Genomic DNA, 17,431 nt, shown 5'->3' on the forward strand with positions numbered 1-17,431 from the left:
TGACACTATTAACTCCAATTAACCACCAAAAAGCTGAAAGTGGAGCTGTGGCTCAATTTTTTTTAAATCCATGGGCAATATTCATTTATTTTTGGTTCTAGTGTCATAGTATTATGCAATTAGACTTTCAATTTTTTTTTTTTTTTTTTTTGGCCAGTCCTGGGCCTTGGACTCAGGGCCTAAGCACTGTCCCTGGCTTCTTCCCGCTCAAGGCTAGCACTCTGCCACTTGAGCCACAGCGCCGCTTCTGGCCGTTTTCTGTATATGTGGTGCTGGGGAATCGAACCTAGGGCCTCTTGTATCCGAGGCAGGCACTCTTGCCACTAGGCTATATCCCCAGCCCCTAGACTTTCAATTTTTAAAAAAGAGAAAAAGCATATATTAAATTAGCTAGTAATCTGGTCAATACAAAACAAAAAACCTCAGCCATACTCCTTCAGAGGCACTTGCTACCCCTGTCCTAGGCTCTAGGATAACAAAGCTTACTTAAATCACAGTTCCTACTCTCTGAAGGTATTTAGTACTTCAGGGCTTCATACAGTGGAATAAGTATTATAATAAAGGGAGAAGCCAAGAGCAGTCTCTAACTCAGCCCCTGAAAGCTATTTCAAAGAAGACCTAAAGGGACAAAGGACACAGAGAGGAAAGGGAAATCAACTCCAGAAGTTGCAGGACTTCAGGCTCTGCTAGTAATTGACCTATATAATGAAGATGAACAGGAGGTCCCTGAAGGAGTACTTCCCCTAAAGTGCCAACAAATTCTCTCAACACTAACAAAATCTGAATGTCACTACTAAATAATGGCAAACCCACAGCAGAAGAATGATGTTCCAACACAAGGCAACAATATGATCATATGAAATTGAAAGAAATTAACTTGGCATGGTTAGTATGGCCATTTCATACTGAATTTAGAATGAGGTAATGGAAGTGATTGCAGACAATACTTAGTATTTAAGTCATCTGAAACTGAGCCTATAAACCTAACTACTTAGGAGGCAGAGACCAGGAAGATTATAGTTCAAGGCCAGCCCAGGCAAAAAAGTTCATTAGACCCTATCTCAACTAATAAAAAACTGGGTACAATGGAGCATTCTAGCTATATAGGAAAGGTAAATAGGAAGGTTACAATCTCAGTCGGCCTGGACATAAATTAGAAACCCTATATGAAAAACCTGTTAATCAAAAAGGGAGGAGGCATGGCTCGAGCAGTTAGAATACTGTTTAGTAAGTGCAAGGGCCTGAATACAAAACCTCAGTATCATAAAAAATAGGTAGACAGACAGACAAGTACTATTTTCCTATAAATATGCACTGGATATGGGGAGAGGGGTTACATATAAACATACAGACCCACAGACAACAATAATTGATACCATCTCTTCAGTAGAACAATAACCTTTGATGAGTTATTTCAAGAAAAACAGGAGAAAGGCTTATAATCTAAGTATTTGTATTTTGTTAACCAATGCAAAGATTAAAACTGTCATTACACATTTATATTTTTGAGAGTACACATCTTGAATTCTTACCATATGCTAAGATAAAAGGATTCCGGCAAGTTTTAGACAACAGGTGACCAATTGTGGGGTATCTTTCAATGATTATATTAAAGTCCTGTAGAGGAAAAGTACATTTTGGTTAGAATAAAGCACTATGCAACTCAGAAGACCAAACTGATGCTATAATTTGAGGAAGGTCCAATCTCCTTTGTTTAAGTGTACGTTAGAAAATTTACAAAAAAGGATGAGCTCACTAGGTAAGACATTCAAATAAAATTTAACAAGCAATCAATGGTCATCCTAAATTTCATCCTTAAATCAGGTCACCAGAACTAAGAAATATAATATCATTGGGTAAAATAAACTTTTGTCATGCAATTAATTTTACTCTACTCATAATTAATACTCAGGAAAAGGCTACTTCATGTAAAAATAATAGTCTGTATAAGAGTATAAAATATAAATGTCCATTAGTAATTATATGATCTAATATCTTTATCTTAATACTTTGCTCTGGCATAATAAGAAAGGTTCCTAACTCAGCTCCAGTAAGTCTATTTCAAAGGTTTAAAAGGACAAGAACTCCGGAACTTATAAAAAGAAATAAAAGCAGCCAAAGCATAAAGATATATATCTCTGTTTATTACTATTTTAATTGCTATATGCTCGATGACATCATACATAATTACAACAATCTAAACCCTGGAGAGAGAAAAATCAACCAAATAGAAAACAGCTTAAGATTTTAAAATACACATGCTATTACACAACTGGCTCTTTTCCCATTTTTTTACCTTCATAAGAGTTCAAAAATAAGACCAAACTAAGATAATGTGCAGGTAAGCTGAAATGATAAGCATTTCCTGATGTTACAGCAAAAAATTCCTCATTTCTCAGCATCAAGGCTAGTCCTGTACTTTCTGGGACCATATAAAGGTCAAGTTATCTAAACCTCACTATAAAAATTTCAGAAATCAGCATTGGTTGTTCACACAGACCATATCTCTCCTTCTAATTTCTAAAGACACATGAACTCATGTTATCAATACAATAATTCTTCAAATTGCCTACTTGCTTGTTTAAAGGAAGAGAAATATTATGGGGGAGCCACTTGTGTTATCTGCCAATTTGGCTTTGAAATTTTTCACTGAAACTTAAAAATCAATATGAAACAATAAAATCTTCATAGTTACATGTGCTATCACAAAAATATCTATTACGATAAAATCAATACTATGCCAAAAGGAAAATACATGGAACTGTAAATAATGAACTACATAAAAATAATAAAGATGTCAACAACCTTAATTTTCACTAGAGAAGATTTCTTAAAATATTTATTAGATATTAATATTTTAATTTTACATCTCAATATTACAACAGATATTAGTATCTCTTAAGAGAATTGGACTAAGGAAAAAATAAACATACCAATAACCTTTTCAAGATTTGAGGGATACCAAGGCCTCAGACAGAATCCCATCCATTACCTGACAACAAAGCACCAAGGTCATGCCTATTTTAAAACATTCACTTGAGCTGGGGTATTGTTTAGGAAGAAAGGACTTGCCTATCACATCCAGGACTCTAGGTTCAGTTCTCAGAACCACAAAAATAAGTACATAAATATATAAATATCTAAAAGGAACTTACTTGGTCAGAAAGTCTCATGTGGTGATACAACTAGCTGAAAAGAGGAGATTGATGAGAGAACAGAAAAGAAGCTCTTATGTGCAGTACCTTTGGGCAATGTCTTTCTAATCCTTCAGTATGTTAAGTCCATTGTAGAAGTCTCAAACTCTAGAGAGCATTCTAGCTTGATGAAATCTGAAAGCCCTTGATGTCACAAAATACTTTCATTATTTTGGTCTACTACTTACCATCTCTTTCAAAGAGTTATACATTTGCTTCAGGAACTCCTGGAACTGAGGCAGGTGAAAACAGGTATCTCGATGAGTTTCTGGAGTAGAGGAGGCCTGTTCCCACATAGAAAGCTTCTTCAGCCAAAATTGACATTCAGAAGCAAACATGGAATCTTGAGCCATCTTGGGAAAAGGTAATATCCTGTCATAGAGGCCTGCCAAGCACTGAAGTAAATGATGAACACACATCAAAACTCATGAAAAGGAACAACACATTTTATCAGTGCCTTCATGATCCACTGATCAGGGAAGACGGATTCCACGAGACTAAAATAGCTGACTAGAGGCTGGAATCATCTTTAAATCATTTTTAAATGTGTCTCCCAGCTGTAACTCTGATTTTTACCATCTGAACTTTTTATCATGAATAATATAATTAGATTAAAGTCATTATACAGGCACATGCTAATTATGTACAAAAAGCACAGCTGATAATACTTTATATCGTCCTTTTTTTAAGACTGAGCTATTTTTAAATGTCCTGAATATGAAGTTCCTTTGAGTATTTTAATGTATTAAGAAATCAAAAACATTCGTGGGTATTTAAAAGTAGTGCCGAATGAATGTTTTTGAAGTTTTTATGTTTTATATGCATATCTTGTTTCTCATTTAGGTGTAAAAAATTTTCTGTGCATTACTGTCTAATGAATTTTCTTCCCAGTTTCTCTTTTCTTAGAAAAAATATGAAGTCCTCATGCATCAATCTAAGTATCTGAGTAATGATTGCTTTACACGACTGATGTTAATCCATTCACAAGAGCAGGCTATATTTTAGTAAAATGTAAAAATGTTAGTAAAATGAAAAAATGTTTTTTAAAATAGTAAAATGTGAAAATATTAAGGAATACTAGTCTTAGGAAATGGAAAACAAAATCTCTTAGGCTTGATTTCCTCCCCCTGAAGTCCATGGTTTAAGCACAGTGGGGAGGTGAAAGGAGAATGTGCCTCACGAGGGGGTGGGGTGGGGTGGGGAACAGTGTGGTTGAACTCCAGCCCCTTCCCTCTCAGTGGGATGCCTTCTACCAGCCTGTGGGAAGCCACAGAGCAGAGAAGGAAGGCCCCTGCTTAACAGGTACAGGCCTTCCTAGACTCCTGCTCTTCCCTAGGGCAAGGATGACAAGCAGCAATCTCATTTCTAAAGGCTGCACTGTGAGCAGTAAATGAACTGAGCAATAATTAACAGGCAAATTGTTTCTACTTAAATATCAACAATTTGAACATAGGAAAAGAAAAGGAAATTTAAGAAGCCTGAATAGTTTGGCTGCAATGCAAAAACAAACAACAAAAAAACCGTCTATATTGGGGAGGTGAAAGTGTCAAAGTAATATCCAACAACTTACAGTTTTGGAAATGAATAGATTAAAAACAAAAACAGAAAAGGATATTTAGTAAGAGATAAAATACATGCACACTGACATAAGGTGGTCCTTGTGGGCTCCTAGCCCTAACCTCCCTTTCTTTCACTGTTCACCCCATCCAAATCATCACCAATACTCATCAATCCTACTTGAAAACCTAATGCATGGGGTCTGGCTGAATTGCATCACTGCTTCACTTCTTTTCTGTCTCCTTGCTAACACCCTACTCCATCCCACCTCTTCCTGGTAGCTCACAAATGTCCTCTACCAGTTCTCATACGCTGCTCTCTGATCGTCTCTAATAGACAAAACCAACTTATACAAATAAAAATCACTTCCAGTACACTTTCTCTTTCATAGCTTTTTTGTTTTTTTGTTTTGTTTTTTTTTCCCTTTTTAAGAACTCTGGTCTTAAGCCCTCAACACCTTCCTGGAGTCCCCCGGCCTTATAACAGTGGCTCTGCATGGACTCTATGGTCTCCCTTATTGGGTATAATTAGTACAGGTTTAGGCAAGTCATAGCAGAGCACCACAAGGCCCAATAGCTATACCCTTATGAACACATACGATGATGCTAAGTGAAATGAACTCCATGTTATGGAGACAACTGTTATATCACAGTTGTAACTACTTTCAACATCCCATGTGTATCTGTAGCTTCTATTATTGATGATGTTCTTGTATCACCTTCCTGTGGTTGTACCTACACTATCTCTGTAATCTTATCTGAGTATATTGGAAACCGTGTATACTGGTATTAGAACTAGGAAATTGAAAGGGAATACCAAAATTGAGAGACACAGGGTAAAAAAAGACAAACAACTACAAAAGCAATACTTGCAAAACTGTTTGGTGTAAGTGAACTGAACACCTCAGGGGGGGAAAGGGAAAGGGGGAGTGGGGAGGGGGGTATGAGGGACAAGGTAACGAACAGTACAAGTAATGTATCCAATGCCTAACGTATGAAACTGTAACCTCTCTGTACATCAGTTTGATAATAAAAATTTGAAAAAAAAAAACAAACAAAAAAACAGTGGCTCTGGTGGTATCCTCAGGCCTTCCCGCTTCTTCTCCCTCAGCAGCACACCAGTCAGCCCAGGCCTCTCTTTCTTCACCTGCTCCAGAAACACATGTACTAACTCTTCTCTGCTTCCAGGTCTTTCCCAGATTTCTTTACAGCCCTTCCTAGTAGTAATTATCCTAGATGCAGATTTGGCCATTTAGTTACCCTTTCCTCTGCTACTATGCATATTCCCTTCTTAGAACTTAGCATATGACTGAACTCAATAAAAACTGAAACAAAAGATAGCTCTTTGTTATTTTTTCAAAGTACATTTTAAAGCTAAATGTCATAGCAAAAAATGTTTTTCCACAGAAATCAATTTAATTTTTAAAAGGTAACCCCCTAAAGGAATTCCTAAAAGTATTTTTAAGTTACTATGTGAAATTCTACTATTATTCTGTTTTACAAACAATGCATTTTGGGCAGTACTAGGGACTGAACTCAAGGGCCTCATGGTTGCTAGACAAGTGTTCTGCCACATGATGCATACCTCCAGCCCCTTTTTGTATCAGTTATTTTCTAGGTAGGTTCTTGCTATACTAGTCTGAGCTATAATCCTACCTGTGCTTCCCTATGTTGCTGGGGATGATAGGCGCACACCACTCTGTCCAACCATTTTGTTTCCTCCATAGCTGGAATAGTAGCACATTATATTTGCACCTTATCATGGGTTGAGATAGTCTCCCAAACTTCTTTTTTGTCCAGCTGGCTTTAAACCATAATCTTTTGATCTCAGCATACCAAGTATCTGGGATTACAGACTTGAGCCACCACATCCAAACAATGTATTAATAACTTAGAGGTATACATATTTACTATACTCTTGACAATAAATGAAATACTTCATACTAATCTAATCATTACACCAACTGTATGAAATGGTACTATAATTATTGTCATTTTATGGAAGTATGGAAATTACAAAATTACCCAAAGATATTCTAAAGGAAATAATGCTTAGCAAGTAGCAAAATCAAAATCGTGATACTTTAATCCAGGGTCTATCTCTAAAATATGTGCCCTTAAAAGAGATGAATAAAGTGAAAAAAAATGGATGGATTGCTTATATACTTAACATGGCACTAGAGACAGAGCTAAGGAAGAAAGGGATAACATTTAGTGCCTTGAAGCTTGAGATCCTGAACACAGTGCACTGTAGGAGCAACCCATAAAGTAAAATATCCGTCACACAAAAACCAGTGATAGCAATCCTGAGAAACACTGACATACACAGAACACTACATACTATATATCTGTAGATCTTGTCTGAATAGCATTCCTCCTCCCTACTTTTTTGAGGGCCATTCCTTGCTTTTCCCTAGAAGGCACCTTTCCTCTATTCTACAAGGTCTTGGCAGGCCTGTCTATCAAAGGACACTTGGACCACAGGCCAAGGAGTGCAATGATGACTCAGGTTATGTAAATCACACTCTGCAGGGAATCTGGTCTTGAGTTAGGAGAGCATAAGGGTATAACTCAGGCATCCAAAAGTACCTATTTCCTCTCTCTCTCACTTTTGCTTTCTCACTCTTTGTGCTGGAACTGCGACTTGAACTCAGGGCCTAAGCATTGTCCCTTAGCTTTTTCACTCAAGGCTAGCACACTAACACTTAAGTCACAGTTCTACTTCTGGCTCTTTGCTGGTTAACTGAAGATAGAGTCTCACAGCTTTTCCTGACTCACTGGCTTCAAACTGTGATCCTGGATCTGTCTCCTAAGTAGCTAGGATTATAAGTATGAGCCACCAGCACTTGGCCAAAAAGTTCTCTTAATATAGATCTCTCTAGCTACCCTCATTCATGTCCTAAAAAAGGTAGAATTTTTCTTCTCTTAACACTTTAAACATGTCACTCTACTATACTCTCACTCTGCTCTCTTTATGCTTGCATATTTTCTGAGCTGTAATGCAATCTTTGGTCTTCTACTGGTAGAATGTTTTACCCCCTCTGGCCTCTTCCATGGGTTTTTCTTTATGACTTTACATCATTTAAAGTAGATATGCCTAGGTATATTTTTCTTGATATTTACCCTTTCAGTGTTCCTGAAGCTTCCTGAATATGTGGTTCAGTGTCTGATATTAATTTGGAAAATTCTGTCATTATCAATTTGAATATTTCATCTTTCTTCTCCTTCTTATAATTCCATTATATGTATTAAACCTTTTGTAGCTGTCCAACAGTACACTGCTCTGAGAGGCATGTTTTGTTTTGTTTTGCTTTTCCTTTTCATCTTTGTTCTCTACTTTTTAGTTCTGGAGGTTTATAATGAAAAAACCCTTAAGCCCTGAGATTCTTCCGTCAGCCATGTACCATCTATTAGTAAGATCATGAAATGCATTCTTCATTTCTGACATATTTCTGATCTCTCCCCTTCTGTTCTATGTTAAGATTTCCATCTGTCTGCTTTCCTTGTCTCTGTTTTTGCATGTGCCTACTTTATCTAGGAGAGACTTTGGCATATTAATTGTAATTTACTTAAATTCTCTTTCTGACAATTCCAATTTCCACATAATATCTATTCTGATGCTTACTCTCTCTATATAAGTATGATTTTATCATAAAGCATGCCCTATAATTTTTTCTTGGAGCTGGACATGATATAATGGGTAAAAGAAACTACTTTACATGCCTTTTTACAAAATGGTAGTAAAGTACAGGATGAGAAGAAGTGTTTAAAAGTCCTACTGCTTCCAGTGGGTAGTTCTGGCATTGAAAAATCCCAGATACTTGGTGTCTCACACAAAAAACTGAATGAACATACTCACACGTAAAGTGGCAAAGCAAGTTTAATAGAAAAATAGAAAGTGCATCATTAAGGGAAATGGCAGGCTTGAACAGTTCAGGAGCAAACATGTGATTAAGAAAATTTCAGCTTTTTAGGGTTTGGAGAGTGTGGGAAGAGTTTACAATAATAGTGGACTGATACAAAAATAAGAGATCATGACCTGAAAGGGATCTAAACACGTACTATCCCATCCCATAGTTTTAAGTGTAAGTAAAAGATGTAACCATTTGCATACAGTCTTAAGTGGGAGTTTGTCAAGAAAAGGTCAGGCTAAGGAATCATACATTTCCACTGCACAGATGGCTCCATTTGATTAGAACTGGCCTGAAAATTGATCCTTTACTCTCCAAGGAGGAGTGGCCACGGAAAGTGCTAGGGAGATGATAGAACACATGAATGTCTCTTACAATGTGACTAAGAGAATAAGTTGGTTTCAACATTTTTTCCTCATAGTGAACCTCCATTATTTCACTACTTATTAGGCATGTCTTTTATGAAGATATGCTTCTCAGCCATGAAGTTCCTAAATGTGCCCAAATCCTGTTTCATCCACCTTCCTTTGGTTGGGACAGAATGACTACAGTGGGCTTGAGTTGGGTTTCTCCTTTCTCGCTCATGAATAGCTAAAAGCTGGCTGGAAGGGCCAGCCCAGGCTAGCTGGGCTCTAATGAACTCACATGATTTTTTCTTCTCTTTTCTTTTTATTTCTTAAATAAGCAATTTTTTAAAATGGTTTCTGAGGGCTTAGTGGTAAAGTGCATGCCTTGCATGCATGAAGCCCTGGATTCGATTCCTCAGTACCATATAAACAGGACAAAAAAAAAAAAAAAAGCCAGAAGTGGCACTGTGGCTCAAGTGGTAGAGTGTTAACCCTGAGCAAAAAGAGGCAAAGAACAGGGCTCAGGCCCTGAGTCCAAGCCCCAGGACAGGCAAAAAAAAAAAAAAAGAAAGAAAAAAGAAAAAGAAAAAAATGGTTTCTGAGATTCTAAATTAAAAAAAAAACAGACAAATATGGTCACAAGTATCAGGTGACTAGAGGCAACAGATCTTTGAAGAAAGGAAGAAAATTTAGTTATAGCTGGTCACTGAGGCAAAACAGAAAATGACAGCCAAATTTCTGTTCACTTTAGGAAGCTGAACACCAGAAATCATAGAGCAACAGAATAATATAGATCAATGAAGAATCTCCTACAACCAAGGCTGGAACTAATTATGCTCTTGTATTAGGAACCACTAAAATCCTCATCCTCTCCCTTCCACCAAAAAATAATCAAAGAAAATCATGCTATTCATGAGGTTATTTGTAGAAAACCCTACTGCCCAACTGGGAGGACAATGAGGCTAAACTATCATATGCAAAACCTAAATTCTTACAGTCAGCTGATGTTTGACGAAGGAGCTAAAGACATACAATGGAAAAAACATAGCCTCTTCAACTACTGGTGCTGGGAAAACTGGGCAGCCAAATGTAGAAAACACAAAGTAGACCCTAGCATATCACCATGCATGAAGATCAACTCAAAATGGATCAAGGACCTCAACATCAGACCTGAATCTTTGAAACTACTGAAGGACAGAGTAGGAAAGACACTAGAACTTATTATAGGCACAGGAAGGAACTTCCTGAACAGAGTCCCAGGGACACAACAGATAGGGGAGAGACTCGACAAATGGGACTACTACAAAATAAAAAGTTTCTGCACAGCTAAAGACATAGCCACCAAACTAGAAAGACAGCCAACCATATGGGAAAGGATCTTCACTAGCACAGCAACAGACAAAGGCCTAATGTCCGTCATCTACAGAGAACTCAAAAAAACTAACCCCCTCCAAGCCCAGAAAACCAATTAGGAAATGGGCAAAGGAGCTAAAGAGAGACTTCACAGAAGAAGAGATAAAAATGGCAAAGAACCATATGAGGAAATGTTCAACATCCCTGGCAGTAAAGGAAATGCAAATAAAAACAACCCTGAAATACCACCTCACTCCAGTTAGAATGGCCTATACTCTGAACGCAGGCAACAACAAATGCTGGAGGGGATGCGGGGAAAGAGGAACCCTTCTCCACTGTTGGTGGGAATGCAAATTAGTACAACCACTTTGGAGAACAGTATGGGGGTTCCTCAAAAAGCTCAGCATAGACCTACTCTATGACCTAGCCATACCACTCCTAGGCATCTATCCTGAACAACAGGTCTCAGGATATCAAAGAGACATCTGCACATCCATGTTTATCACTGCATAATTCACAATAGCCAAAATATGGAAACAACCCAGATGCCCCTCTACAGATGAATGGATCCAAAAAATGTGCTACCTATACACAATGGAATACTACATAGTGACTGGAAATGATAAAATATTGGTATTCGCAGGGAAATGGTCAGAACTTGAACAAATAATGTTGAGCAAGACAAGCCTAGAATACAGAGAACAAAGGGGCATGGTCTCCTTGATATATGACTGTTAAGGTGTGGGGGGGGGGGAGGGGAAACAGTAGAGACCAGATCTGTGAAACAAAAAACTTCTTTTCAAATGGTATTTCTCCATGTTTGGGTCAGCGACCTACATTATGTATCTAAAACCAAACAACTACTAAACATAAAAAGGTCTAAAATAGACCTCTCAGTGGATCACAATAGCTCAACAGCTATGTATGTATGATCATATAAGACAAGGATAAGCAAACTCTATTGTTGACATTATATTTAATGCTCTAGGTGAATTTCCTTTGGCGTACGCCACATGGCTACTGTATATGATTTTGGTACACTGGGTATTGTACATATGCCCACCTGATCTAGGGAAGGGAAAGAAAAACGAAGGTGTAAGATATCACAAGAAATGTACTCACTGCCCTATTATGTAACTGTACCACTTTTGCACAACACCTTGTCAACAAATTTAATTAATAAAAAAAAAACAACTAATGGCAACTTCAACTCAAGTTCCACTTTCTGATGTGGGTCCTTACTAGAACAAATCAATAACATATTTGGCATCTATCATGGAGTTGCAAGCATAAATGTATAAATTACATTTCTTTATTTGGATATACTAAGAACATAGAAAGAACTTCACTCCACTTGCTATAGGGCCCAGATGACTACACTGGGCACATTACACCTACACTGGTCCTCTGAAGATTACCAGGATGGCAGATCCTGGAGAATACTAAGACACCCTTCATGTATTCCAGATAGGTGGATATAAATCTGATGGGCACAAAGAGCCTACCACTTCGGATGTTTCTTGTGATTCCATGGTCTGTGCTAACTTACATATGCCTTCTAAAATTAGAACACATGAGAAACTAGTAGGAGTGGCTGCCTCCAGTAAAGCAATCTGGGTTGCAAGAAAAGATCTTAGGTTTCACTGTGTATTCTTTGAGCCTTTTCAACCCAATACTATGCATAATTATTTACTCTAATTTAATAATAAGGGAACAAAAAATAAAGTGAATGATAATTGCTGTACCTTATATCTGTTAAGAGGCAAAATTCTGGGGTTGGAGGCCTGGCTCAGTTGGTAAAGTGCTAGCCAATGAGCAAAAGCAGCAGATGGTAAGTTGGAGTCTGAGTCCTATACCTACAAAAAAAAAAAAAAAACGAGGGAAAATGGTTGGCTGATATAGTTAGGATTCTGAAGACACTGTATATTATACAAGTATTAGACCATTTATTTGCTTCTACCCATTGGCCTGGCAATAGACACTAAAGCAAGAATCACGGCATAAGCTGTTTCATGCTGCAGTACTCTGCCACTCTCTTACATGGTCCAATAGATCTAAGTTGTTTAAAATGGAAGTGCCTATGACAGTCCTTAAGATTGCACTGATTTTCTAAGCCACAAAGCAGGGTGTGTCCAGAAGCACTCTATCATCATGTGCAAATTATGCCTGCATGGTCAAAATGCACAAGTAAGGAGTTTAGACACTATATTTGTTCTCTATGTCAACTAATTCTTAAAAAATTCTCTTCTTTTTCATTTTCCCTCTCCTCCTACTACATATATAGAGCATATTATTAGTAGACAATTTTTTACTTAGTCTATAATTTAGTGACTATAACAGTAATGGGAAAAAGAACTGACAATATTCAGAATGTCTAGATTTAGAAAAGTGACATGCATTAGCGGGGTATTACCATGAATTAGTCCCCTTTATACTGGGAAAGCCAAATTATGTTAGCTGGAAGTATTTTTAAAATTTGGCATATAAAAAGGCAGTTGTTTGAATGTCCTGAGTGATAGACATCTGTGGGGTTTCCCCACCTAACACCACTTTTCCCTGTTCTTTTGGTACATAGGTACTCCCTTCCTCTTTCTACATGGTCTTGTGACTATCGATCAGGTGTAGATCTTTAGAAGTGAGGAAACTAAATATAGAGGTCTAACAGATAAAATTAACAGCTAGGAAATACACTACAAACAAGAGACATAAAGTTTACACTTATTTGCCTGATACTGCTGCTGCTTTGGTGAAAGCATGAGAGTTTCATCAGGAAGGAGGAAGAGCTTATGCTGGTCTCCGGTAAATACAGGTTGTCTAGTCTAAGTGAATTTTAAAACCATTTTTTCCTTTTTTAAAAATTGATGAAATTTCATAACTGACTTATGGAAATGTAACCTCTTTGTACACTCAATAGTAAAATAAAATAAATTGGTGAAACTGACTCATATTTTTAAATGCATAAAATAGTAGATTAAAACAGATAAACTCCTATGAACCAATTTATGGTTATATATCATAGCCACCTCAAGCAACCATCAAACTTTTTCCATCTTTAAAGCAAACCACAGACTTTTATCAAAAATGTTACTCAAGTCTTTATAATCTGTATCTCGTTTATAAAGGAACTTTAAAAAAAAGTAACTAAAGAGCTCTTTCACATTCACAAAAGTGAACTATATAATATCTTAAAGCATTCATAATCTCCTTAATTGCATTTAAATTTTACTTTACATTTATTCATATCATTGATCTGTCCATATCAGGACCCAAACAAGACCCACATATTACTTATGATCAATATAGTATTTCTCCTTTAGTCTTTGCCAACTATTGCTCCTTTTTTAAAGCCTTTTCATGACATTTCCTGGAAAAAACAGGGCATTTGCTCTATAAGTGTCCCATACTTCAACCTATGACTAATCTCTGTGAAGTTATTTAGCAGATTTAACTATTTATAAAGTATTTATAAGCTATTTTATAAACCAGCAGATCTAAAGACTGATTCAATTCAGACTCAATTCTTCCACAAGAATACATTATTTGTGGCATGACATATTTTGAATCAAATCAGAAGTCACATAACAGTTGGTTCTTTGGTGTTTCATAATATTAAAATTGGCCAATGAGTTCAGGTATTATCAATCTAATCCACCCATTGATCCAGTGTTAAGATCCACTAATGATCATTTGAATTCTATGAGGGATTAAATATAGTAATTTTCTAATGTCATCCAGTGTTCTGACATTATGATTCTTCACATATTCAATTTTTAGGTTATTAATAGTCAGGTCAACAATCTTTTCCTCTGAGATTCCAACATGTATCAATCCAACTCTGTGCAACTGCCAAAGTTTATTCTAGCTCTGTTAGTAGCACACATTCTCGTTCAGGTTCTTAAGAAATGAAAACTGCTAGCTAGGTGTGGTTGTGCATGCCACCAGATATGTACCACTCAGGAGGCAGAAACAGGATTGTAATTTGAGTTCAAACCCCAGGACTAGCAAAAAGAAAGGAAGGAAAGGAGGGAGGAAGGGAAGGAAGAAAGGAGGGAGGGAGAAAGGGAGGGAGGAGAAAATACTTGGCTGAATACAATAAACAGTTTTAAATTCTTGAAATAGATATATTTTATGGGTTTTTCATGAGTTCTCTGAAAATATTTAAAACATCAAGCTGGGTGCCAGTGGCTCACACCTGCAATCCTAGTTATTCAAGAGCCTAAAATCTGAGGTTCGAAGCTAGCTCAGACAAAGAAGTCAATGAGACTCTATCTTCAACTGATAAGCAAAAAACCAGATGGTAGATATGACTCAAGTGGGAGAACATAAGCCATGAGGAAAAAAGCTAAGGAAGAAGCACAAAGCTCTGAGTTCAAGCCTTAGTGCACACGTGCACACACACACACACACACACACACACACACACACACACACACACACACACACACACACACACACACACACCCCAGAATTGGTCAGAGATACAGTTGCAGTATTTGCTTGTTCTTTTTCCTACTCTTTCTGATATTCCATTTTTGCAGTTTTAGTTTTAAGGGGGAAAAAATCAACACCCTTCTTCCTGGATCCTTCCTTCTCTATGTGGCTACTACTTTTTTGTCAGCCCAGTCATGAAGCAAAAACTAACTGATGCAAATGCAAAAAGGGGCTGGAGGCATACATAGCTCCAGTGATAGGGTATCTGCTTAGCAAAGTTTGGTGAGTTCAACCTCCAGTAATGGAGGGGGAGAGGGAAGAAGAAGAGAAAAAAAGGTAGAGTTCAATAAGTTATTCCCTAAAACTCAAGATTTTAGTAAGTATTTTGCATGTACTATATATACTAATGTAGCAAAAGCAAACATCATGGAAAGTTAGAAGGAAATCCACAATTTCCATTTCTTGAGTAATTTCTTTCTTAGTACATTTACTCAGTCCCTACAGAATCAAAACAAACCATGATTTTACCTTCTCCACATATTCAAACTAAAAACAACAGAAGTTGTTAGTCCCCTCAGTATATAGTCCCAGGAGATAATAAAATGACCTTCAGAAAATTCTATGTGAAAAAGAAACCGTTTGAACAGACAGACCCATGAAAGACTGACAATGAGCAGCACATGAAGGGCCCTCACCTGTTTGTTCATGCTCCTACTTCCTGCAGGTCAGAGGGGACGTTCAGAAGCAGGAGGTGAGAGGAAAAGGGTCTCATTCCAAGGAGTGCCTGCTGAGGATCCCTACATTTGCCCTTTTCTCATTAATAACATGTTTAAGTTATTTAACTGCCTGGATGCAAAACACTATCGGACAAAGATACACCACTATCAATAAGGGCTCACAGAAAATATGCACACAGGAAAAATGCAAATGTGGAAGGGCTCCACCAAGCAATAGCAGGAACTGGAGCATATTTTGTATCACTGCCATGCCCTCCTCCCTGGCTATCTCCTCACAACAGTACTCCATAAACCGCTGGCTGTATATCTAATAGCCTTAAGCCTTTCTGTGACTTTTTCTCTGTTAAGAGAATCTGTTTTGTTCTGGAATACCATTTGCATATATCTTAGAGAAAGTTAAGATCTGCTCTAATGCCAAGAGTTTATCTTGATTCACAGAAACTGTGAATGTTTGAACAAGACCCCTTTAGACTCTTAAAACTTTACTGAAAATCTCAAAAAGCTTTGGTTTATACGTTATACTTATCAATATTTAAATTAGAAATTAAAACAATATATATTAATGCTTAAGGACACACACCATTAGCTGCCAGAGTGTGATGCTATTTTACAACTCTTGACAACTCCACTGTAGGCAAACAATGCTTTAGCATTGTTCCAAAAATAGTTTATGCTCTGTGAACCTCCTGAAGGAGTCTCAGGAACACTCAGGGATCCCTAAGCCACACTGTGAAATTGGTTGATATAGACCAGTCATGGTATTTCCTTCCATTCATCCTCCCATCACCTGTAGGAATAGCATTCTACATAGCATTAGGACATGAGAATTGAGCTTACAACTACAAAGTTTCTGCGAGTCCCCCCTCCTCCCTCTTTTTTTCCCCAATCCTGGGGTTTGAACTCAGGGCCTGGTCACTGGCTTGAACATTTTTACTCAACATTAGCATTCTACCACTTGAGCCACAGCTTCACTTCCAGCTTTTTGCTGGTTAATTAGAAATAAGGCTCACAGACTTTCAGTAACTGTCTCAGCTGGCTTTGAATTGCAATTCTCAGACCGCAGTCTCCTAAGAAGCTAGGATTATAGGCATACACCATTGGCAGCCCGGCATTTTCCTCAATTTTAAAGGTTCACTTTTTCAATACATTGTAGTCTTAATGTAGACAAATGACAGGAATGATCCAGGAGTATGGAAGCCTGAGAAGACGGACCTACACAGTATTGCAAATGACAAAACAAAAAGATAGCCCTGAGCCCTCACTAGTGTAGTGGAGGCACTGAGGATGCCAGTGTGGAATTCCTCTTTCTATCAAGCCAACTTTTAATGGGTTTTCGGCTACATGCAATCAAATACATCCTCACTGACACATCTCAGAATCTAGTTTGCTAAGCCTAATTGGAAAACTATGGATATACCCAGTCTGGAACACATAAATGCATACCAAACAAATGTATAAAAATGAAAAAATAAATAAAAATCCACCAAGATTATTGTGCAGAAATTAAAATAAACAAAATTTAGATTGCTCTTATGTTGCTGGAAACCTTTGTAGCTCCCAGATTGCCAATATTTAAAACAAAGTTCATTATAAACCAAACAGTGTCAAAAATAGCTATGTATGGTACTTAGCTGTGGACCAAGATAACTTGCAACTGCCTTCTTTTTGTTATGAAGTATATCTAAGCCAGAAGTCTGAGAGCTAAGTTCATGGGAGCTAAATAAGCATAATAGAATTCTCAAAGTGGCATCCTAGTAAAGAACACTGTTTTTGTTAAACATGAGTCGACAAAAGCCACTTCTCTCATAAAATAATCAGCAAACAAGATTTATGTACAGAATGATAAAAAATACATTAATTATGGAAGAAAAAGAGACAAACCAAATACCTAGCCCCCAGTTA

The 17,431-nt window shown here is 37.3% G+C and overlaps 1 protein-coding gene across 2 annotated transcripts in view; it reads right to left on the reverse strand.

Moving 5' to 3' along the window:
- Positions 1-13,029, reverse strand: part of Fancc (FA complementation group C) — a 153,892-nt gene extending 140,863 nt beyond the window's left edge. The window contains exons 1-3 of one of the 2 annotated variants that reach the window (XM_048331036.1): positions 12,107-13,029; positions 3,383-3,589; positions 1,533-1,617 (exon numbers count right to left, since the gene is read on the reverse strand). In XM_048331036.1, coding sequence (XP_048186993.1) covers positions 1,533-1,617; positions 3,383-3,547 — 250 coding nt within the window. In that variant the 5' untranslated portion in view covers positions 3,548-3,589; positions 12,107-13,029. Of the gene's footprint in view, positions 1-1,532; positions 1,618-3,382; positions 3,677-12,106 lie in introns of those variants that run through there. The other variant, XM_048331026.1, reaches the window with a different exon arrangement.
- Between the last annotated feature and the right edge of the window lie 4,402 nt (positions 13,030-17,431).

Source organism: Perognathus longimembris, chromosome 1 (assembly GCF_023159225.1).
Source record: "Perognathus longimembris pacificus isolate PPM17 chromosome 1, ASM2315922v1, whole genome shotgun sequence".
NCBI lineage: Eukaryota > Metazoa > Chordata > Mammalia > Rodentia > Heteromyidae > Perognathus > Perognathus longimembris.